The sequence below is a fragment of the Podarcis raffonei genome, chromosome 5 (genome assembly GCF_027172205.1).
Source record: "Podarcis raffonei isolate rPodRaf1 chromosome 5, rPodRaf1.pri, whole genome shotgun sequence".
NCBI classification, from domain to species: Eukaryota; Metazoa; Chordata; class Lepidosauria; order Squamata; family Lacertidae; genus Podarcis; species Podarcis raffonei.
The window spans coordinates 47405105-47430289 of record NC_070606.1 but is presented as its reverse complement, the minus strand read 5'-3'; the positions used below and the strand labels follow the sequence as shown (position 1 = coordinate 47430289).

The window sequence follows — 25185 nt, the reverse complement described above, 5'->3', positions numbered from 1 at the left end:
ACAGTGGTGGACACTGTTGCAAGTTGGAGTTTTGGCAAGGATTAACAGAGGAAGTAAGCAGATGGACATATACAGTAGCTGAGTTCAGCAATTTCCTTTTAAGCATTGTTTCCTGGATTATTTTATCTATTGTTTCTGGAAAGGATGAAATGCTCCTGTGAAATGCTGTTCAGTTACAGTATTTTAGCTAATGCAAAGAGGCAGGGCAATCCAAAGGGGGCAGAGGAAGGAAAATCTGAAGCAGAGAATCTTCCAAAGCCAAAGCCCTGCTAGATTTATTCTCTGAACCGCCCTGAGACTTCTGGGTATAGGGCGGTATATAAATTCAATAAATAATAATAATAATAATAATAAGAAGAAGAAGAAGAAGAAGAAGAAGAAGAAGAAGAAGAAGAAGATTTAGCACTGGCAGAGCAGAAGGTGGAAGATCAGCTTTTCTACCAACTTTCCATGCTTTTTTATTCTTATTCGTAAAAAAGCTTTGGTCCCAATGGAAAGGAAAGTAAGGCCTTGGGGCCTTGTTGGCCTTAGGGACTGTGTACTCCCCAACCCCCTAATCCATGGGTAAGCAAACTAAGGCCTGGGGGGCCAGATCCAGTCCAATCGCCTTCTCAATCTGGCCCATGGACGGTCCGGGAATCAGCGTGTTTTTACATGAGTAGAATGTGTCCTTTTATTTAAAATGCATCTCTGGGTTATTTGTGGGGCGTAGGAATTCGTTCATTTTTATTTATTTTTTTCAAAATATAGTTTCAAAATATAGGTCTGAGGGACGGTGGACCGGCCCCCTGCTGAAAACGTTTGCCGACCCATGTGCTAATCTGTGCCAAAACACACCCTCCAAAGCACCAGAGGAGGAAGGATAGCTGTGGAGGTTTCTGCAACTGCAACAAGGATGCTCCTTCCACAGAGAAGCAGATTCACAAAACCCTGTGGCCCCAAGACATCTTGGGACTGCATGCTAGGAAGTTGTATGTAGTCACATCACACATAACTAAAATCTACGTAGTTTCAAAACAAGTAATTTTATATGGCTTTTTGAGCACATTTCAACTTCTGTGCGTTACATGCAGCCTATTAAACTTCATTTTGTTCACTATATGCAGCATTCTTCAGTTAGTTTATTAGTTCAATTGGTTTATTCCTACTAAGAGGAATATGTTTAACAAAGATTCTGATTGCGAATGTTAGACAAGTGCTCTTCTAAGTACAGTAGTAACTCCGGTTAAGAACTTAATTTGTTCCAGAGGTCCGTTCTTAACCTGAAACTGTTCTTAACCTGAAGCACCACTTTACCTAATGGGGCCTCCTGCTGCTGCCACACTACTGCTGCGCGATTTCTGTTCTCATCCTGAAGCAAAGTTCTTAACCTGAGGTACTATTTCAGGGTTAGTAAGAGTCTGTAACCTGAAGCGTCTGTAACCTGAGGTACCACTGTATAAGCATTAGACAATTGACTAATGAGGTAAAAACTTACCTGCAGTCACTTCCCTGCTATTTTGCCACTTTATACTTCTATCAAATAAATAAATAAATAAATGCTTAATTTGTATAGCACATGGGCTTATTTATCATTTAATTTGATAGTAATACTTAATGCATTTAAAAATGATTGTTGACTGTATGATTCTTTTAACTGTATTTCTGAATCAGAAGGGAATATTTCCTCCTTTGGCCAGATAATGCAAATATGAGTACTAAATTCTGTCATGGGATATGGAATGTCTGCGGTAAAAAGAAAGCACAAGGCGACTTACTCTAAAGATTCCACATCACTGACATTTCTAAAACTGCTGTGTTCTTTCATTCCCAAGCATGCAATTTTCCTTTAAGTGATGGACTTCTGCCTTAGGACAGACTGCTTTTCTAAACAGGAAAAGAAATTAAATAAAGTATTGAGTTACAGGCACCAGTAGAATGAACTGGTTTGCACTCACTAACCCATTTTTCCACGGAAAAGAATTTAGCACAAATGAGAAACAGATCTGTTGGGATGTCCCCCTTCAGTTTCCATAAGGTTGTGCTGACCAAATGGAGATACATAGTAATATGGGATAATTTGAAGACATCTTGAAGAGTGAAGGTTCTTTATTAACTTTGTTCTCTAAGGAGGGAAGTAAAAATTTATTTCTGGAAAACTAACACAAGGGAAGCCCACGAAAAGGAAGGGAGCTGTGAAAGTGAAACCATTAGTTGTCTTGTAGTGAGTTAGTCAACTGGTCCATCTAGCTTCAAATCATTTTTTGATTCTCTCTGACCAAATAAGTCAGTCTCTCTGTCTCTCTCTGTCTCTCTCTCTGTCTGTCTGTGTCCGTCCGTCCCTCCCTCCCTCTCTCTCTCTCTCTCTCTCTCACACACACACACACACACACACACACACAGAAACCGAACACATATTCTAACAAGCAGTGCAAATAGGACTTAATGGAACTATAACCAAAGGGTTAATAAAGTTTTTCTGTTCCTTTAGCAAAAATAAACTGGACCAAAAAAACAACAACCCCTATCATGAATGCAGGTCACATATTGTGATTACATGATGACTGGTTGAAAGCCAAAACAAATGGAACTGAACAGACCTCCCACATGGAAGTTTCCATAGAAGAAAGCATAGAGTTGGAGTGTTCACCTTAGAAGCCAATAAGTCCTCATAGATCACTCTTCCCCTTTCCTGAACAATGAGTGGTTCTCCCTAGACATTTTATTAATCACTTGGGCAGCTTGACTATACAAAACACGGCAACTTGGACTTAGAAACGTTGCCTCTCTTAGCTCCAAAACAAGTTCCTGAACGTCTTGCCAATTAGTTGTCTGAATAACACAGTCCTGGTAATTGGGATGGATGCAGGAAATGCATCTCTTTCCTATTTAGAAGTTGCCAGAAATGTGCAGAGCTCTAAAATAACTCTCAAGGGTCATAGAGAGGATACTGGTGGACACTGCTTATGTTTGACTTCTCTGATTTGAAGAAGAAATCCAACCAAGCAAACAATCATGTTCATTTCCAGTGCTTATGAAGTCTCTATTAGACCAGTGGTAGGGAATCTGTGGCATTCCAGATATTGCTGAACTAAAACTCCCATCGTATTTGACTATTGGCCTTGCCAACTGATGAGGGTCAAAGACCAACATCACCATCCCTAGCTAATAGGACCAGTGGTCAGGGATGATGGGAATTGTAGTCCCAAAACATCTGGAGGGCCAAGTTTGGCCATGCCTGATCTAGAGAGTCACAAGTTCCCCTTATCTGTTGTAGATGAATAATCTCACCCACTTTGAAAATGCAGCTAACTAGATTGATACTGGGATAATAGGTGCATTCAGACTTAGTGATAAATTCTAGTTCATAAGTATGGGAATGAACCAATGTGAGCATCAGGACTCATATACAGTAGTACCTCGCAAGACGAATGCCTCGCAAGACGAAAAACGCGCAAGATGAAAGGGTTTTTCGTTTTTTGCGTTGCTTCGCAAGACAATTTTCCCTATGGGCTTGCTTCGCAAGACGAAAATGTCTTGCGAGTTTGCTTCCTTTTTCTTAAAGCCGTTAATACCCAGCGAATCCACGCTCCGCAAGACGAAAAAATCGCTAGACGACACAACTCGCGGAACGAATTAATTTCGTCTTGCAAGGCACCACTGTACTTCCCTCTTCAGCACAGTTGCAAGATCAGAAGCAATGGTCCCATTTTTCACTAAGCACCATTTATGTCTGAACAAACTGTGCTTAACCTTAACTGTGGTTTACTGAAACAAATTAACTTTGTATTTATGAAGCTGGCTTGTTTCAATAACCATAGCTAACATTAACCACCATTTAGGGTTCCTTGTAGTTTCATCAAAGGAGATGTGTGGAGTGCATGAGTCCAACGCTTGTCTAGGCTCATTCCCTTAATAACTATAGTTTCTTGTGATGTCTGTAAGCAACCATAAATCATATAATGTTTCCTATTAACTCAAAGTGTTCTGAACTAACCTTTGAAGTAAGGAGGCCTGGTTACTGAAAGGAGGATGGTTTGACTATTAATTTGCAAAAATGATTGTGTGTGACATGATCTAGTGTCTGCTGCAATATGGTGTAGAATCAGCCTTCCTCAACCTGTACCCTCCAGATATTTTGGTGTAGTTTCCATCCGCCAGAGTCAGTATGGCCAGAGATGAAAGGAGCTGTTGCCCAAAACATGTGGAGGACACCAGGTTGGTGGAGAATAGTGCAGATGCTTCTGTGCCAGGAGACCTAATTACCTCCCCACCTGGCAGTCTTTTTTGCCATTTCACTGTTTGAGGTTTGCTTTTAGGGAGGTCTTAGTCTTCTGATGTGTTTTGAAACTAGCTAGTGACTTTTGCCACAATTTACTAATAGAAAAATTACCATCCGAGCATTTGAAATAGCTTTTAGAGCCTTTTTTGTTTTTGTTTTAAAAAATCTGCCTCCATTAGATCTCCTAAAACCACCAAGAGGTAAACTTATGAGAAGAAACTTTTTTGAGGTCCAGTTATATGTTTTAGGGTCAAGATCACTTCCACATGTTTTGTAAGAGGTACCTCTGAAACGCAACCAGTTTGTTTTCCAGAACTGTTGGCCATTAACATAAACACACACAGCTTGCTTTGCTGCTTTCCACACAGGCTGTGTACACAGAAAAATAGCCAACCCCCCCTCTGGCCACACAAATACAGTAACTGCAGTGCTACAGAGGGGAAGAGAAACCACATGAATGGATCAGACAAATAGAAGGGAAAGCAGTGGGTGAGAGGGAAATCAGGAGGGCAAAAGTTCGCATTCACTTCCTACTGCTGAAGCAGGTAGGCCTCAAGCAGTGTTGGTGCCCTAGAATCAAGTTCATCACCTGGGTTGGGTTTGGTTGGGGTCAGAGAAAGCCTGCAACTTGTTTTAGAGCACCAGGCCTCCAAAGACTCAAGGGTTGATTGTGGCAACAGTAATGAGGCAGACACTGATACTGGATTAAACTATTGTCACAACTTTTATTGTATACAACAACAACAAAAGTTACTAGGACTAGCTAAATTATTGGGGGTGGGGGCCTCAGTCGTGACTCTTTGCACCTGATGACTGGTCTGGCTGTCCATTCCTGCCCCTTAATTACCAAGACAGGAGTTTGACTAATATAATAAAGCATGCAATGAAAATCTAGTAATTACCTCACTAACTACTCAAAAAGCCACTCAAGGGAAGGCGAAGAGCATGCACGCCTTTGTCCAATCGGCATGGTGTCCAAAAAATTGTTCCTGGCTCCCTTAGAGAGCGACCCTCAGATGACTGAGGTAACTGTAATTCAGTTGTGACCTGCCAGGTTTTGCTAAACTGCAACTCCCATCAGCCCCAGCAAGCATGGCCTATAGCAAATGGGAGTTCTAGTTCAACAATCTTTGACAGGACAAAGGTCCCTCACACGGGCCTTAAATAAAGGGAAGCAACTCAACTCTTGGCCCTGGCCTGACATTCACTTGTGTCACCTGTCTTTGGCTGCCACTAAATCTGCTTGACACATCTGCTTGTCTGTCTCTGAATTTTCTTCTTGCCCCATTTGCTTCACTAAAATGAAAAGGGATAATAAGTTGTGCATTTTCCCAGTTATTCAGGAACAGCTGGTAGGTGTGATTTCTTGTATGTGTCACCCTGACTTTCCAGTTTATTGAAAACAGGAATGTAAATCCTTGTATGAAATCCACTGCATCCTCTTCATAGCACTGGCTCAGTAAGATGGTTCCAGTTACAGAATTTTAAAAATTATGCAGACTGTGTTAGGCATTAAATAGCTCCGCATATCACCGGAACACCAGATGAAGAATCCCAGTGATTTTGTGTGTGTGTGTGTGTACACACACACACACACACACACACACCGTATTTTTCCGTCTATAAGATGCCCCCATGTATAAGACGACCCTTATTTTTGGGGACTCCGATGGGGGGAGATGGCCCCCGTGTATAAGATGCCCCCAAATTTTGTACATTCTTTTTTAGCTGTGAAATAGAAATACCATATTTCCCAGGTCTCTGCATCGCAAGGTGCCCATACGTCTGCTGTCTTTGTGAATTTGTCATCTTGCATGTGTGCATCACATTCCTCTTTTCCTCTTCACTACTGTCCTTTCATCTCCTTGAGATTTGCTTACCACTTTCATCCATAAATTTGTTCTCAATATCACATAATGGATTTGATATCCTGCTGATGCTGTGTGTCACCTCTTCTGCTTCTATTAAAAAATAATTGATACTTATTTCCCTTACACGTTTGAGGGTACAAATCAATGTTTCATTCAGTGAGTCATACTTTGGCAACACAGTGTAAAGTAATCTTACTTTTTTGTATAGGATTTCTTCGCTGGTCTGATCTGTTAGACCGTGTGAATGCATTGCAGGCTTGTGAATATACTGACTTTGGAAAGTATATTGTTTTTCTTGGCATCTTTTAAAGGAATAAAATAAGCATTCCTGACTTAATATAGTAAGGGCTGTCTGAGTTTTGGCAGCACTTCTGCTAATAGATTGCTGCCATTTAGTTCAGGCATTTCCCAGGGTTGCTGCTGCTACATGTTTTGCAATTCGCTGTCAGCTCAGTGTATGAATTCTTTTTGGGAGTGGGGGTGTTGAGGAATCAATATTATTCTTTAAGAAAAATAAGATTTATAGAGTTCTGCTCTCTTGTATTCTTGTTTATGAATTTCCTGTAAACTTTCAAGCTGTAAGGCCAATAAAAATTAAAGCCACTTTTAATTCCTCACTATAGACATCAGTTTTACTGCAATTATTTCAGGAGCGGACCCAATTTCAGTTTTCTTCACAAGCATCCACAGTAAAGTATTAACTTCTTACAACCAAACTGGCAACATTAATATTGGGGGCGGGGCGGGTTGCAGTGCTTTCCCGGCCCATGTTCCTGGGAGTTACTGTATTTTTCACTCTCTAAGACGCACCAGACCATAAGACGCACCTAGTTTTTGGAGGAGGAAAATAAGAAAAAAAAACATTCTGAATCTCAGAAGCCAGAACAGCAAGAGGGATCGCTGTGCAGCAAAAGCAGCAATCCCTCTTGCTGTTCTGGCTTCTGGGATAGCTGTGCAGCCTGCATTCGCTCCATAAGACACACACACATTTCCCCTTACTTTTTAGGAGGGAAAAAGTGAGTCTTATAGAGCAAAAAATACGGTATTTGTGTTTCAGAGGAAGTCTCCATAGGCACCAAAAGGAATTGAAAGTTGCACCTAGTTTGGCTTTTAAATTGTTGAATATAGTTCCCATTCACAAATGTACCTTACTTGATTCTGATCTCCGCATGCAACCAAATGAAGTTGCAGAATCCCATTGTGATAAATAAACTGTATTTCTTCCTTGTACTTCCTGCAAGTAAAATAACTAGCACATAAGGGGAAAAGATTTTACCCCAGCATACTTCTGGCTGTGCTAGTTTTCTAATCAAAGTCAGTGATGTGGCAGACTTCTAAATTGGAGGTTGGGAGATTAGTACTAGGTTTTAGAGTCTGCCTTGACCTATATTAGATTGAATTGGATCCCTTTGAAGCTGATGTAAGTCAAATCTTTTTTACATTGCACTATGCGGGTGGCGCTGTGGGTTAAAGCCTCAGTGCCTAGGACTTGCCGATCATCAAGTCGGCGGTTCGAATCCCTGTGGCGGGGTGCGCTCCCGTTGCTCGGTCCCAGCGCCTGCCAACCTAGCAGTTCGAAAGCACCCCCGGGTGCAAGTAGATAAATCGGGACCGCTTACCAGCGGGAAGGTAAACGGCGTTCCGTGTGCTGCGCTGGCTCACCAGATGCAGCTTGTCACACTGGCCACGTGACCCGGAAGTGTCTGCGGACAGCGCTGGCTCCCGGCCTATAGAGTGAGATGAGCGCACAACCCTAGAGTCTGGCAAGACTGGCCCGAACGGGCAGGGGTACCTTTACCTTTACCTTATGCCTCACCACATTTCCAAATGCACTGTGGATGCCCCTATCACTATCCTGCTATGCAGCAAACATAAAATCCTGCACTTAATTGAGTGTTTCTGTTCAGGCTGCTGGAAATCTAACCTTGCAATTACATCTCTTCCTGCACAGTGTTAGGTGGAAAGCATTGTTTAGCTTAGATTCTTGCCACAATGAGAAATGATGGCCGGCTTAGGTCCCTGAACGCTTCTCTCGTCTCACCCAGGTAACCCAAATACATTTGCACTGGGAGAAATGTGATGGTCTCTGTGCCCACAAATGCTGGGTGCAAAGCTTTTTAGGCTAATTATTTTAACATCAGCCTTGACTTTCAGAATTTGAAATAATACGTGCTGGGTCTGTGTTTTATGAACATTACATGAGGCCACATGATAATAGGATGATTAAAGGAAGGAAGGAAGGAAGGAGGGGGCGCACAGAAAGGAGAGAAACAATGACTGTGGTTTGCTCTGGGCTACATAGTTAAGTCAGTGACTCAGCATGCAGAGGGAGGGAGGGCACTTGGAAAGATTTAAATCTAGGCATGTCCAGGCTTTTCATTTACTCATTATACGCTGCTGGAAGGCATTTAATTAGCTCCTCTGCTTTAATAACTCTTTGCTACCCTGTCCCTGAATATTGTAAAAAGATAAATTAAAAAGCAAATCATAATTGAAGCTTCCAAAATACTGGGCCTTCCCCACAAAAAATTATTCTATTCCATATACAGGAGAGAGAGTAATACTGTTTTCAAAAATGTATGCATTGAATAGCTTTCCTGTTTCATTTAGGCAGTCGTGAGGCTGGGATCTGTCTCTGTTGTACTCCATAAAACACCATGCACACCTGGTGGTCCTGCTTAAATTAATGGATTAAATAAATAACTTCAAATTAAGTTCCTTCTTTGAAATTGGTGTTTATCAGTTGTCAACAAACTGGCTCATATTAGACTTTTAAAAGCACTGTGATATTTTGCCTTTGTTTTAGCTTCAGCTCATTTTAGTCACCCTTCCTTTGTCATTCAGAATTTATAGTTGCTGTTAATTCTTTTTACGAGGTGGGAGCATTCCTTTGACATGTTTTACTGTAGATTGCTTTCTAAAATGCTAACCACTCAGCAAGCAAGAGACATTTATGACTTGCAATAGGATTTCGGATACGCAGCCTATGCTGGATTAGGACCTGCATTGGCAAAAGGATTCTGTTCACATGGTTTCTGGTACAGGGATCATGTATACAGAATTTGGCACTGAACCGGTAACCGTGTGTGCAGAACAAAATGTATTAAGTCATGTCTGCCAATAGCTGCAGCAGTGATTACCTTTGCAAACCATTCCCCCTTTCCCCACCTTTCCCAAACCAGTGGTAGCTGCTAGTCCTATTAATTGCTTAGGCAATTAGACATGAATGAAAAGCCCACTGCTGTGCATGCATATCTCTGGGTAGCACCGATATCACTCTAATTTGCTAACACAACACAGAGTTTTCATCCTAATCTGAATTTTTTAGGCCCTTTTGGCCTTTTGGTTTTCTTTTTTATCCATTCCCATTCTAAGAGCCTTTACAAAGGTAAGGCTTAAGTTACACCACTCTGTGCTGTTCATGCAAATGTATTCCTGGTTATTGTTCATGGAAGAGGCACTTGTAATGCAAATGAGCATTTTCCCCCATGTAGCACTCCAGATGTCACAATATTTGTGCTCTTTGACTTAACTTTAGAGTTCAACAGGATCTCCAAAAAAGAAAAAGGGATGGCTGCTTTTACCTTACATAAATTGATGATGATTGCCATGTTGAGGAATAAGAGGAAACTGACAAATGAGCGTCTCACACATGTTCATTGAGGATTTCTGCCTTAAAATGCCTTAAACAAAAGATACAGAACTTGGTCTCTTCTGGAAACTCTCTGTACATGACACATTCTGCTTTGCAAAACTGTGTTTTATAACATCTGCTGAGGAAGGGAGTTTTGCAGCTGATTTTGTTTTAACCCCAGAAAGAGAAGGCTAACTCTTTCCAGAAGGCATGTTGAATCCCACAGATGATCTTGAGCCAAGTCATACAGTACTTGACTTTGAACTAGTGTTTCACCAATATTGGCCCAGGCTTGAAGACTCAGCACAACTGCAAATAATTGCATTACTCACCAACTATTTATTATATAGCTCGTTTTCTTGCCAAAAATAACCCGAAGCTATGAAAATATGTGTCTGTCTCTCAGGAGATCTATTACACTTATCAGGGTTTGATCTGATAGATGAATCGCTTTAGACAGATCATAGAAAACATTTTGTTTCAGGATTCCCACCCCCACCCCTTCTCTCTGCCTCAACATAATATTTCCCTGCTTTAGAAGTTTTGTGGAGATTAACAATAAGTGCTATGCTTAGGGTGTTCCAGTTAAGGGTAAACTGGCCTATAAATAAAGCTAATTTATATCTCTAAAGGGATGGACATATTCTTTTGTGAAAGATGTCTGCAAGAAATACATTAGTTTAAAAGGATTAGATTAATATTTTATGACTGGATATTTACTTAGTTTGCTGCTTTGCTTTTTTTTAGCCACATCAATGGGGCCCTTGGCAATGATCAGGGCTCCAAGAGGGAGAAGTGCCATCGCTTTAGCATTTCTACTGAGACAGCAACATATCCTGAGCCAGTGATTGTACTTGGCTACTGCTGAACCAGCAACTGAGCCTTTTGCATTTGCTTCCCCTTAAACAGTTCATTAATCAGACACTAGAGTTTGCCATCACCCCAGAATTTATCTGGACTTTTCTATTCTCCTTCCCTTTATTTGTCTCCTCTTGTGCTTCTACCTGACAAACAGTATACAATGCAAAATTAAAATACTATGCTAGAAGTGTCATTAATATTACTTAATTGTTTAATTGTTTAAAGTTGCCATTACATTTACCTGATACAGGAGGAAAGCTGGCTGTGCTTATATCTTGATTCATTGTTCAAGTTACTATTTAAGTTGCTTGAGTTGCTATTGACTAATGATTATTTTGACCCTCTCTATTCTTAGGGGAAGTTGCCAGTCCTTTTGCTCGGACGTTCAGGAGAGTTACGGCCTGGTGAATTTGTGGTTGCAATTGGAAGTCCATTTTCTCTTCAGAATACCGTGACTACTGGAATTGTTAGCACTACCCAACGTGGAGGCAAAGAACTGGGACTTAGAAACTCTGATATGGACTACATCCAAACGGATGCAATTATCAATGTAAGTCACTTTCCACAAAGCCATTCTCTTGCATTCATGGTTCTCATCTCAAAATACATTCAGATTCTGTTGCTGCCTTGTCATTCATCCCTATAAAGTTGATGCATTAGGATTGGCCAAAATTGTTTCTTGGAACATGCAAAGGAAGCAATTTACAGTGATCTTTCTGGTTGCTCTTTACAGAGACATTTTTTATTATTATATTTAGCTGAATTCTCTTAGAATTATTAAGTGCAGGCAATGTTCATCAAAGGTCTTTAAAGAACCATCAAAGAGTTTGCCAAAATATCACGTTGCAGTTCTTTTGTTGGCTTTTTTTAAAGAGACAAGCTAGTTTTTGGACTAATAAGACATCAACTTTTAGTGCTTCTTCTGCTAGCCTTGAGAGAACAGGCAATTCTCAGGGAGAATTCTCGGTCTAATTCTCAGAAAGTTGTGCTAACTTCCTGTAATCTAGGAGTGTACAGAATTAAGAAAACAGACATATTTTCCTAAGCTTCGTTAGCAAGGCCATCAAATAAAGGAATCAGTGTCTAGCAGTTTTTAGACTAAAAGAGAGGCAAAGGTGACCAGGAACTTTACTGGGGGAAAACAGAAGCTCTAGACATGTTTAAAGGAAAGCATCAAAATTATCACTGAAATTTAGTGGTCTTTTGTTTAAAAGAATACTAGGTAAAAGACCTCCCTGTCTTGTTTTATTCAATGAATGGCAAAACTGAATCCCCTGATTTAAGTACCTCCACACAGGAGAACTTTATTTTGGCTGCTATGGTAGTTTGTTTGGTCTGTGGTGTGCTTTGGCAAGGCTTCCATATCAGCCCCCTTTGAACTCCCTGTACCTTCTCCAAGATCTTGGCTTCATGCTTTTGGGCCCTTCCGCTCATGAGATTGCATGTGCTACAGTTAAAGCAGTCTGCATTTTCTTTCAAAGTGTCATGCCTTGATTGTAAAGGTTTTTCTTTTCCCCAGCCTAACAATACCAGAGGGGGTCTGTTAATCCTTAGTCCGTCATTGCAAAGTTTAGGCATTCTAGGCTACAGAAACTATATCAAGTTTATTCCAGCCATGTTTGTATAGTAACCTCTTCATAAGAGAATGCTGTGCATAAATGAATGTGAACCCCTCCCTCCCATAATGTTTTGTGCAGCAACTCTATTTCAAAATGTAAAGAACTGTTGTAAATGGGGGAGAAAAAGAAAGATTAAAGACAAAATTTCTTCTTCTAAATTTACAGTACGGAAACTCCGGAGGGCCTTTAGTAAACCTGGTAAGAGTTCCTTTCTAATAGTACTTCTAACTGGTGTTTTGGATTTTACTATTGATTCTCTTGCCTCTCTCCCATCCCTTTTCCCCATATTGGTAGAGGAAGGCTAACAAATGCCTGTACAAACACCAGACTCATTAATCATTCTTTAATGTTGGTGCTGGTAAATGGTGTGATGCTCTTGGAGTTCAGTATTCAAAACATTTACTGTGTGCATATTTCAAAATGAACGTAATACGTAGCATATTTGCGTATTTTCTCAGTGAATAATAATATTCTTTGGAATCTTATTTCCACCCTGCCCCAAACTAGGCATATAAGAGGCTGAAATGCAGACTCCCTGTGTCAGTTTCTTATGTTTACCGCATGGTTCTCTCTACCAGCATGTTAGCAATATGATTCTGTGTAAGTCAGAATTAAGCCCCCAAGGGGGTCAAAGGGATGCTGACCCTTCTGGTATTAGTTTGTGATATTTTAGTGCCACTGTCTGCATAGCCAGTGGACTGTGAGCAACTCAAAAGCTTGTGCGGTACAAGAACTTAGAAGACTTGAATTCTAATGCCATGAATAAGACACTGTCAGTTGGCTTTGCTTTGTTTTGGCAAAATGGAAATAGTAGAGATTGGCTTCACAAAATTGATGAAATGTATTATCAAGATTTGGAAACCCCATTCTGTGAGGCAGTGAAAAGTTTTGCATAAATAGTGGCACATGAAGAAGTTCAGCCAGTTCTTTCTAACATGCTAGTTTTACAGATAAACGGATTAGAGTCCTCTGAGGATTGCCTTGACGCCATTCTTGAAGTCTTCTGGTTTTTTTGTGTGACTTCAAATTTTCCTCCATTGAAGGCTATTTGGCAGCTTTGGCAAAATTATTATTGTTAAAAAGAAAGTTTTCTGTGTCATATCCTTTAATAGAACTATTGTTTACTCCAAAAGCAAACATTCAAAATACCTGTAAGGTTCTGTCCATTTTGATTAAAAAAATAAAACTCCATTTAGTCCAGCTATGATTATGGACTACTTTCTTTTTTTTATTATTTCAATGCAACAGAGTCCCTTAAAGCAAACATGTTGAGTAAGTCTTGTTGGAAAAATAAATCTTGAAACCAGTTGAAGGAAAGTTTTTTGGTTAGTTTAAGAGAAAGTATCAAGCTGTTGTGCAGAGCATATTTTTGCAGCTAGAAAAGACTGGGGCGATGCCTGATCTCATAACCAAGTCGTTCCCTTGAGTAGAACTGTCTGTCCTGGTTTGCAACAGCTGTCTCAGTTCTTGGGCAGTAATGTCCCAGTTCTGCTACCTGACTTTGAAGATGCCAGGAATCGAACGTGGAGCCGTATGCATGGAAGCATGTCGCATTGAGCTTGCTTGTCTTATGTTAAACCCTGGTCCTTTCACACTCATGCGTCTCAAAGCGGGTGGGGAAGAAAAAGAGTGAAGGATGCTTTCACCCAAATGAAAGCGGGGGGGGGGCAGATTTAATTTTCCAGGGTACATTCAGTTCATGATCAGTTTAGGAACAGGGAGCTATGACAAAGAGATCACACGCAAGGTCAGCAGCTCAGATTAAAGTGTGATAGAAATTGCAGTCTTTATTTGGGCCGCTCATGCTTACTTAATTATTCACACTACTGCAGGATGGTGAAGTGATTGGTATTAATACTCTGAAAGTCACTGCTGGGATTTCCTTTGCAATACCATCGGACAAAATTAAAAAATTCCTCACTGAGTCACACGACCGACAAGCTAAAGGTACTGTACTGTACTGGTAAAGTAAACCTTCAGTCCTATACACATTTATATGAGAATAAGTTCCACTGAATTAGTTCAATCCTACACATATCTGCTCTGAAGTAAGAGCCATGCTACACAGTATACAAAAGTTGCAGCACTTCAAACTTCAGGAAAATATTCTCCCACCAGCAAATCTTTCACCTTTGTGTGCTGGTTTATTATAATATTGTTTATGAGAGGTAGTGTTCAACAATACTACTTCCCACTTATATTCTGAAGTGGTATCTCCCACATCATTCTGCTTCCTTGGGGTAGAATGTCTCCTGTTCAGATGGGAAAGACGAATCAAAATAAATGCTACATTTTCCTTCTCAAAACAGGAAAAGCTGTAACTAAGAAGAAATATATTGGCATACGGATGATGTCTCTTACTCCTAGGTAAGTTTAAAAATTTCAGGGTGGCTGTTTCTGGACAAGGAATATACTAGCCTGGAATTGCAACTCTTTGTTGACACCAGGCCCATTGGCTAGGCCCCAGAACCATGTGTGCTTGGGGCTGCGCATGCCATGGGTGCACATGTGACCAACATCAGCACACCCCGTAGCATGCTGACGTCATATGCTCATGTACGTAAGTGGGCGTGCTGACGTCAGACATGCAGGACCCCACGGCATGCACGGCCCCAGCGCAAAAAAGTGTGGTTGTCCAGCCCCATCATGGGGAATGTTGTGGGGGCTGGAGCACCCAGGGCTCCCCACCCACCCAGAGCCTATGGTTGACACACTTTTTGTGGGGGAAACGTCACTTTTTGTGGGGGAGACGTCACACGACGTCTCCTCAAAGTGCTGCCTTCCTTTGTTTTCCCCATCCGACTTCCATCTTTTTTTAAACCATTGAAAGCCTTCTCACCCTCTTTCTTAAATACAATGTCTTTGATGAGCGGACAAAGAAAAGGTGCAATTGAGGCAGGAGGAATGGTATACTGATGATATGGTTGCTACTGCTTCACCATTTCCTGTTTGCATTGTCCCTTTATCCATTACTTTTCAATGAGAGGTTTGCCAGCTCTGAGGTGCTGCTGAGGGAAAGATCAGCTGGAAACTCTTTACATCATATATGTTTGATCATAACAATTGTTTATTATTGGATCATTATGTGTCACCATTCGTGTTCTGGATGATTTTCATTTATTTTTAAATTTCCAGTTCACTTACATTTTGCGGGTGGGGAGGACATAGTTGGACCCTTGTTTATTTTTCTGGATTACCATTGCCATACACTGCAGCCCATTTTTTAAATTTGCAAAGCCAACGGACAGATGGTTTTCATCTTTTCCCTGGCAGAGCTACTTAGCAGAAGAGCTAGAATCTGATATTCAGAGACATAGAAAGAGTTTACAAAATCTGCCAAAAAAAGGAGAAAACATTCTCTACTTGCAAACCTCAGATGCTTTCTTAAACTCAAAGGCTTAGGACATTTCTAGATCTAAAGCAATACTGATTTCAAAAACCAATATAATTGCAAAACGAACAAATTGGTAAGGCAAAATTTCCTGTGCACTTCTATCCAGAATAATGTTTCTCAGTGGCGGCGGCATATTTTTCTTTCTTTCTTTAGACTTAGGAAATTTGCACAGGTTACGTCAAAAGTAAGAGAGTGGCCTCTGTGTTGTCTTGTTTTGCTTTTCTGGAAATATGTTTCTTATTTAACTTGATTGGGTTTGTTTTTCCTAGCAAAGCTAAAGAACTGAAGGAGCGCCATAAAGACTTCCCTGACGTCATTTCCGGAGCCTATATTATTGAAGTAATTCCAGATACACCAGCTGAGGCGTAAGTTAAAGAACCCTTTTATTCAAAAACCTGCACCTATTCACTTAAAGGATAAACACCTAGCAGGCCTTTAACTATGCTGTTTAATGGCAGGAAAGTTCTTACCCTCAGATGACATCTGCCTGCTATTTCAGGAAATCTGTTGGGTTTCCCAATACCATAAATCTAGAAGATGATTTTTGCCATTTTACCATTTGTTAGAGACTTGAGCAATATTTAGAAGAGCGAGGGAGACTAATAGACTGTTTTTCCCAGCTGTTGCAAAAAGTTCACATGGCATGATCCCAAAAGCAAGCCTACAGTTGTCCCAAAGCTGGGAGCTGACCCAGCAGTTGCCCTTATCACTGCTGCACTCAGTACTTGGGTGCGGCTACGGTATCATGTGATTGTGTCATGCAGTCGCTGCTAGAACGGGGTGAAAGTTGTAGCTGCTGGAGTTCCTTGGGTAACAAGAATAATAATTTGTAGCTATTATTTGCATAGCATTTTCACGGGGCTCCTGATAGTACTGAGCTCCGCAAAGCAGACCAGTGCTCCTTTTGAGTTTCCTGTTCCCCTGTTTCCCGCAGCCCACACCTGAACTGGAAAGAAGATGAGATGGGGGGGTAGCTCTTTGCAGGTCCCATAGCAGGGAGAGACAAAGCAACACCGATTTACGGTGGTTTCCGCCGCCTGTTCCGCCTCCTCCTCTGCCTCCCCAGGTCCTCTTCCCTGCAAACGATCCACATTTGTCCTCAACGCCCATACTCTTGATCCAGTGCTCTTTGGTCACAGCCCTTTCGGCAGTGCAGCCTGCTTTTATGCCCCACAGGTGGCCTCCTGGGGCGCTGTGCTCACTAGGTCTGCCAGTAAGGCACAGCCCACATCTCTGGGGCCATCTCTGGCCCATTCAAATTTGGCAGGCAATCCCGCCAGCCTCTGACACCAGCCGAGGCCAATAGAGACCATGCAGGGCTGAATTCCTTCCCTCCTCTGTTCTTGCGGCCACGCTTGGCCTCAACAGTCACCACCATTGGAATACAGTAAGCGCTCTTTTTTCCAGTGGTGGAATGCTCTCCCCAGGGAGACTTGCCTGGCACCTTCATTACATTTCTCTTCTTCCGGAACCTTTGGCTAATTAAACAATCTATGGCCTTTTAAATGGGGGTGGGGTGGGAGGTTATTATTTTTATTTGTTATTATGTTGTGCATTTTTGTGATTTTATATTGTAAACAGCCCTGTGTTCTTTGGATGAAGGCGGTATAGAAATAATAATAATAATAATAATAATAATAATAATAATAATAATAAATAGATAAATAAATAGATAGATAAATAGATGAATAGATAGATAGATAGTACCCTTCTCTTGACCCATAAGCACATATTTCGAATCCTTGTGACCCCCATGCTCATTTCTTAAAAGGGGGGGTTCTGTGCCTCGTTGTTGCACAAGTAGCTTGAAATCACCAGTAATTTAATGCATGCAATTTAAATGTTTTTATTTGTCCTGCATACTATGCTTGTTTTCATGGAGCTGCAATAAGAGAGAGTGAAATAAAACTTTCTCACTTTCACTTTGGTGTTCCCCCTTAAGCATCATAAAATGGCAGTCCGTACAAGAACTTCTGTGGGGAGGGGGGAAACACTTCTGAAAGAAGTGCTTGTGTAAGGCATTTCTCTGCAGTAGCTTGTGACTGCTATAAACTGATTATGTTTAGGGGTTGAATCATGTCTCATCCCGCTAGCTGGGTTAATGTTTCCATAACTCAGAGCCAGAATTTGTCTACAAGAAAGGGCAAGATGATACAGGGAGAAAGATGCTGTATCCTCTTCATTTGCCTTAATGCTGTCAGTGACTTCTGCCAACTCTGTTCAAACAGCACCATCCAGCTTGATATATGGATTTAATCTTGCTGAATAAGCTCAACTTTGATTTTTCTGTCACCATTGAGTGCACATAGGTTAGAGTAAGGAGAGGAGCTAAGGCTACACCACCTAGAGAGCATGTGAAATCTATTTTGTGTAGTAGCACAAAGGAACTAGAAAGGCAGAACTTTCTAAAAAGGATCTATAAAGGCCCCAGCTTTTCAGAACATGTTCCTGTCATTTGTCCTTTTGAATAGCTTCTCTCTCTAGGTCTCTCTGTCTCTCTGTCTCTCATCACCTGTTTTGCTAAAGATCTGTTGTATTCTTGCTTAAGAGTTGTGGGTTTGGTATCTTGGGGGTGGCTGTTACAGAAAGCAGATATGTTTCTTGCAGTTGAAGTAATTATTTTCCATCTCTTTGTATTTCAGTGGAGGCCTGAAAGAAAACGATGTGATTATAAGCATCAATGGGCAACCAATACTCTCTGCCAACGATGTCAGTGACATTATCAAAAAGGACAATACACTCAGCTTGGTAGTACGTAGGGGCAATGAAGACATTATTTTAACAGTGATACCTGATGAAATTGACCCTTAAGTAGAAACATGAGCTGGATTTCATGTTATCTGTTAATAGCAAGCAGTGGACTGCTTATATTATCTCTGTGCTGGTACAGGAAACATTAGACTTTTGACCAACAACCTGCATGTTCAGTGGAAATGTATTGGCCAATAAAATAATTTTCATGTAGTTCTGAGGTACAAAACCGATGCAATCTTCAAGATGATACTTCTGTTCTCTATGTATGCTTTGTATTCTCTACAGGCTGCTCCTTTTGTTAATGTTATTTCTGTGGTCAACATCTGATCCCACCTACGTTGCAAATATATTACTACTTTGAACCAAGGCTTTCCCAAAGTTAAACCACAAGTAAACCATACATTGCATTGGTGGTTTTCCCCCCCTGTAGCTTTAGTCTTCCTGGAAATACAATTGTTTATATGAGTGACAGATGACTAACATGTTTGAAATGCTCACTTGTACACACACAGCCCGAGTGATATTTCCTTACTGAACCCAAGCTGTTTGTTTTTTTAAAAAAAAGAATACTTGTTTTCCTAGTTTAATTAAAATATTTCCAACAGTATTGTCGTTTGTGTTTTCCCTGATGAAAATTCATTTCTGGAAGAACTCCCCCCCCCCCCCCCCCGTGATTCCTACTTGACCCAAACTCTATGCACTGCATATAGAGATATATAATTTCATTACATATCCTGGCAGATACAAATGGCTTATGTACAACTTCCAAACTCACCTCTCTTCACTGTATTTAAAGACTGATGTTAAATTTTTAGAACCACATTTGTCACATTGATGGGAACCTTTGTAAAGTGGGTCCTTAGCGAGCCCTATGAAGGATTGCTTCAGATTGCAATTTTGTGCGTTTAGAAAGAATACTAAGTGTGTAGTAAAGCTTGTGTTTACTACTGCCCATGGCATGGTTTGTTTGTTTTTGCTATGGATTTTATCAAATTGATTTAAGAATATGAGAGGAGCCCTGCTGGACCAGACCTGAGGGCTATCTGGTCTAGCATTTTGCTGCACAGTGGCCTCCCAGGTGCCTATGAGAAGCAGAAAGCAGGACATCAGTGCAAGAGCCCTCTCTCTCTTATGCTCCCCTGCATCTAGCAAAGCATTCAAGTCAGTGGTGATCATTATACCCTGCAGTAGCGAATTCCATAGTTGTAACCATGCATTGTGTGAAGAAGTATTTCCTTTTGTCTGTCCTGAATCTCCCTTGTTGATCAGGCCGACCAAGGATTGTGATTTTATTTTTTTTACATAATATCGCTATTGAATTAATGTGCTGCATATGCATAGATTGACCTTAGTAGTTAAATGAGCATTCAGCCTGTGGCTCATTCTAGATTTAGAAGGCCATTCATGTGATGATTCAGTCAATGCATATTAATGTAAGCTTCAAAAGACAATGTACTGAACTGCAGGCATTGCAGATTTGTTCTAACAATGCGCAGCTTACAATGGCAGTCCTTTACACCCAGTGCCATACTTCTGGAACAGCAGTTTTCCAAGAGTGCACTGTGGTTGTGCAAACAAATGGAAACTTGTACTATAAGAGACTTCTGAATGCTGCGTCCCTAGTAGGTTCATACACTCTTAATAGGCTGTGCTGCTCCAGTTCACCCATCACATGCCAAGCAACTGGAAGTCAGATCCTGTAGCTAGAGGCAACTCTCAGTCTGAAAGCCGCTTTGCAATTGCACTCAGATTGTATTTTATTGCATTGACATATGATTGCACAGGTGCAGAGACCCTCTTTGTCTGCCTTCCTTCCTCTGCTTTTTAACACCTAATTAATTCTCCTTTGAAACCGACAGTCCATGACTCAGTATGCTGACTAATGTAACAGGATTCTTATTCCATGCTTTGCCATTTCAGCTACATAACACAAACATTTCACACACTAGGAGGATGTCTGGATAGAACATTGCTTTGCTGCTCTCTATGTGGTGGGACATGCCTTCCTTGTGATCCTATAATGCACTGATGGAGAAATGGCAAATAGGACAGGTTTTTTTTTAACCAGTGAATCAGTTCCAACCCTGGGGTTCATACCTAAAAGCACCCCGTAAGTTGTTACACTTAGCATCTATTTTCTTCCTAATCATGCTATTATTATTAGCTAAAAAAGGTAAAGGACCCCTGACAGTTAAGTCCAGTCGCAGACGACTCTGGGGTTGTGGCGCTCATGTCGCTTTACAGGCTGAGGGAGCCGGCGTTTGTCCGCAGACAGTTTTTCCGGGTCATGTGGCCAACGGAACACCGAAACCAGAGCAGTGCACAGAAACGCTGTTTACCTTCCTGCCGGAGCGGTACCTATTTATCTACTTTTTGGCGTGCTTTCGAACTGCTAGGTTGGCAGGAGCTGGGACCAAGCAACAGGAGCTCACTCTGTCATGGGGATTCAAACCGCCAACCTTCTGATCGGCAAGCCCAAGAGGCTCAGTGGTTTAGACCACAGCGCCACCCGCATCCAACCAAGGCTCATATTATGACAATCTATCAAAACAGTAACAGTTTGGGGATTTCCTCTTTTGGTCAGGATTAGTCTATCGTGTGCTTCAGGACCGACAACCTGGCAGTGGTGAACATACTGGCCAGGCAGTCATCTCGGTCTGCGAGGGTCTCCTCCCTTCTGCGGGCATATCTCGCTTCCGGTCGCTAGCACCTGGAGCACAGCTGTTGCCCAAACCCTTTCCGGAGCACCTGTGGAACGTTGGAGACGCAAAGTGATACAGGGAGTATTAGCGTCTGTCGCACCCTCCACTCTCAGGTCTTACAAGAAGGCCTGGTGCAATTTCCTGGGTTTCAGGTCTGGGATATCTGGGCTTTCGCATAACGTGCCATCCACCACTGATGATGTTCTGCAGTACCTTTCCCATCTTGACGATTTGGGACGTGCTCCCAAAACCTTAAAGATACACGTAGCCGCCATCAGCTTCTTTGCTAAAGCCACATTTTCCTCCGATCCGTGTAGTGACTTCCTGATCCGCAGAGCTATTGAAGGTTGGGGCAGGCTATAACCCCCCAGGGCCGAGGGCCGTAAGCCAATTTCTTATGGGGTGCTATCTCAGATACGCATAAAGCTCAGGTCAATTTGCTGAACCAAGTTTGAGGCCTGCCTCTTTTCTGCGGCGTACGCTATCGCCTTTTTTTTGGCGCTCTGAGAGTTGGTGAAGTTGTGGTTGAAGTTAGTGCAGGAGGTTCAACGTGCGGCCTCCTTAGGGAGGACATGCAGTTGTCCGAATCTAGCTTGACGGTGCAGATACGTCAGTCCAAAACTGATCAGGCCGGTAGGGGTGTTCTAGTTAAGCTTACAGCGTTGGCGCAGCAGGGCCCATGCCCAGTAAAGGACACTAGGCGGTACCTCTACCTCAGACCACCCGGCCCGGGTCCGCTTCTGGTTCATGAAGATGGGTCACCCTTATTGAGACACCAATTCACCAGGGTACTCCGCAAAGCTATTGAGGCTTGTGGTTTATCTTCCCAGGAGTATGCTGCGCACTCATTCAGGATTGGCGCCGCAACAACAGCCGCGCACTTGGGTCTGCCTGCGGATAAGGTTAAGGAAATGGGCCGGTGGAAATCCAACGCTTATAAAAGTTATATTCGCTAGAATGCGCTCTGCTATATTACCCCTACTTACCTGTTTTTCTGTCCTTTCATCCTCAGCTGTGCTCAGGAGAAGTGTGTGGATTTGCGGCCACAGTATAGTCCATTGGGCCCGCGTACGGGCGGTCAGCTGTGGCCTCGCGCCTAATCTTGGTTTGCCACCTGGAGTTCGAGTTTCCTGGTTTTCGAGAAGAGGCATGCGTTGGGAAGAGCTTATGCCATTGCTGTGGGAGAAAGTAGCCACGTTCGGCCCTCCCGACATCCTTGTCATTCAATTAGGGGGAAATGACCTTGCTAACAGAAGGAGTGCGGACTTGTTGTGGAACATAAAAAGAGACTTGGATGCGTTTGCTGCCTTGTGTCCCAGAACGACGGTGTTCTGGTCCTCCTTCCTGAAGAGAATTTTTTGGCACAGTGCGCAGAACTGTATGGCTATTGAAAAAACCAGGAAACTCGTAAATCAGGCAGCGGCCCGTTGGGTGCGCTTCATGAATGGCCGAGTCATTTATCATGACCGTATCTGGATCGGCGACCAGGCCTTATACCGGAATGACAGGGTGCATCTCTCAGACCAGGGGAACGACATTTGGCTAGATAGTGTCATCAACAGCATTTGGGATTGGTTACAGCTGTGAGGGTATTGGCGGCGAGCCTTTTCGGCTCGGGTGGCGGTTAGGCACTGGAATAATGTGTTGTGGTGTGTCGAAGGGCTAGGTGTGGCCATCGCCTATGCCTTCAATTTTTGGGTATTCCGTTAAAGGAATCCGGCGGTCGTGTATTCTGTCCGATGCCTGCGTGGCAGGAGGCCATGGCACGACCCTCGGTGACATCAGGGGAGAGCCTATAGTTGGATTAGCATCAACAGGCTCCACCTACTGGTGAATAAACCCCCTTGTTTTAGACATCCAATGCCTAAGCCAATACCTTTTCACTGCTGTAATCAATAAAGTTGTGGCCTTTTCTTGCCCATTAACCTTTTACCACGTGTCCTTGCGTATTCATTTCACATTGCAGGGGTCGGGTCCTCGAACCACAATCTATCAAAACAGTAACAGTTTGGGGATTTCCTCTTTTGGTCAGGATTAGTCTATCATATGTCTTGGCTTTTAATCTTTCTGTGCCTGGGTTCATCCCATGGTTTGTATTACGGTATTCCAGTGGTAAGATCACAACAGGATCTGTGCATATATTCTGAAAGAAAGATGGAGAGAATCAAGGAAGTACAGTAATAGGAAATGCTTAGAGAGCAACCTATATTGCCCCCTAGTGGGCAATAGATTGTCTTTCACTAGGTGTTTTGGCAATACCTGGAGTTCATTGTTCCTCTGAGTAACTTCAGTAAAGCTTAGCTTTACCCAGTCTGGTGCTCTCTTCATCCCTGACCATTGACCATGTTGTCTGGGGCTGATAGTTTCTTACTGTGAGACCTGGCTGTTGGATGAGATGGGTCCTTGTTGAATGAGATGGGTCCTTGACCTGATCCATCAGGTGCTTGTTACGTTATCCTCGGAGTTGTCCCAAATGTCTGTAGTGTGCCAGACTGAGAGGACTGTAGCATATTAATTATTGTAGTTGAAGCAATGTGTCGTTTATGATCTGCATGTCTTTGACATGTGCAAATGGTGGATTCCAGAAGGGTAGCCCTGTAAATGTTTCTGGAAGCACAATTAAGAGTCCTGTGGCACCTGACATTTATTTCAGTACAAAGTTTACATAGGCAAGAGCCTACCTACTTCAGTGTACACAGCATCTGATCATTCCTCAGATGAGGAAGGCAAAGGGATAAATGAATCTACCAGTCTTGGGGAGAAATCTAGAATGAAGCACAAGTTGTTGTTAGGTTGCATGATGTTCAGATGTGTTAAGCTAAAACCATAAGAAGCTTGAATGCACACGTTCAGAAAGAGACCACTTTTAAATTTTCTTTCTGAGACTACATTTGCAGCTATTCTAGGCCAGTTAACTTTTAGATGGCTGAGGTTTTAGATGGCCAAATAAGCCCTGGGTGATACTGTGATACCTTGTGTTACGTACTTAATCCGTTCCAGAGGTCTGTTCATAACCAGAAGCCGCTCGTAACATGAGGCGCGCTTTTGCTTATGGTGCCTCCCGCTGCTGCCGAGCCACCAGAGCGCAACTTCCGCTTGCATCCCGGGGGAAAGTTCGCAACAAGGGGCATCTACTTCCGGGTTAGCGGAGCGCGTAACCCGAAGCATTCGTAAGGGGGACGGTACTTAACACGTGGTACTACTGTATTCTGTATTAGTGATACTCATGGTAGACCCAATAAAATAGATGAACAAGTAACTTAAGACTGTTGATTACAGCATGACTTAGTTTGCTATCACTCCCTATATTTACTGGCTGACTGCATAGCTAAGTGCTTAATCTGACGTACTGCAAGTATTCCATTACTTGCTTGAAGTGGAAAATGATACTAGTCAACATATTTGAAACTGTATTGATTGTTCCCTGTAATAGTGCTGGTATCTACTCTAAAAGTCCAGACTAGTCTAGATTGGGTAGTAGTTTCTCCTTTCTTTGCATGGCTGAATCATCATTGCTGACTCATCATGTCATCCACACTGATTGAACAGCCAGTGTTACTTGCCTGAAAACTAGACAGATGCTTGTTGGCTTCAGCTACTGGTGGTTTAACAGCCTCATCCCAGCTCCATTTAGTAGCCATCTATAGCTTCCATTGGCTTTCTAGTAGTGGAGAACAATTTTATATGCCAGACTTATTGCCACCCCAGTGCAAAATTCTCTTCTAAATCAAAACTAAATCTTCTCTTAATCAAAACCAGGATAGCAGTGTCTCAGCTGAAAAGTAGAACTGGTTGGAAAAATGTGCTCAGTGGTACATTTCATTAGTCATGTACACTGATATTGCAAATTAGTAAAGCAGTAGGATTTGCCAGTTCTTAATGTCTCTGCAGAGCCCTGCAGATGATTTCCATTTCTTTTCCTATCTCTTGACAGCGCCCCCCCCCCACAAAAACCCTTCTCAACTACCATTTCCTATTTCTATGACTCAGTGACATACAGTGATGCAGTGGATGCTGTATATTATCCCTGCAAAATGTGAAAATGTAAGAGGGAGTTCATCTATAAGCCAACATGTCTGGGATGTAGTT

General features: G+C 42.2%; 1 protein-coding gene across 1 annotated transcript in view; it reads left to right on the top strand.

Moving 5' to 3' along the window:
- Positions 1-19001, top strand: part of HTRA1 (HtrA serine peptidase 1) — a 44188-nt gene extending 25187 nt beyond the window's left edge. Inside the window, exons 4-9 of the mRNA XM_053388986.1 lie at positions 10983-11177; positions 12412-12444; positions 14079-14193; positions 14556-14613; positions 15910-16005; positions 18283-19001. Coding sequence (XP_053244961.1) covers positions 10983-11177; positions 12412-12444; positions 14079-14193; positions 14556-14613; positions 15910-16005; positions 18283-18451 — 666 coding nt within the window. The 3' untranslated portion in view covers positions 18452-19001. The remainder of the gene's footprint in view (positions 1-10982; positions 11178-12411; positions 12445-14078; positions 14194-14555; positions 14614-15909; positions 16006-18282) is intronic.
- Positions 19002-25185: the final 6184 nt, after the last annotated feature.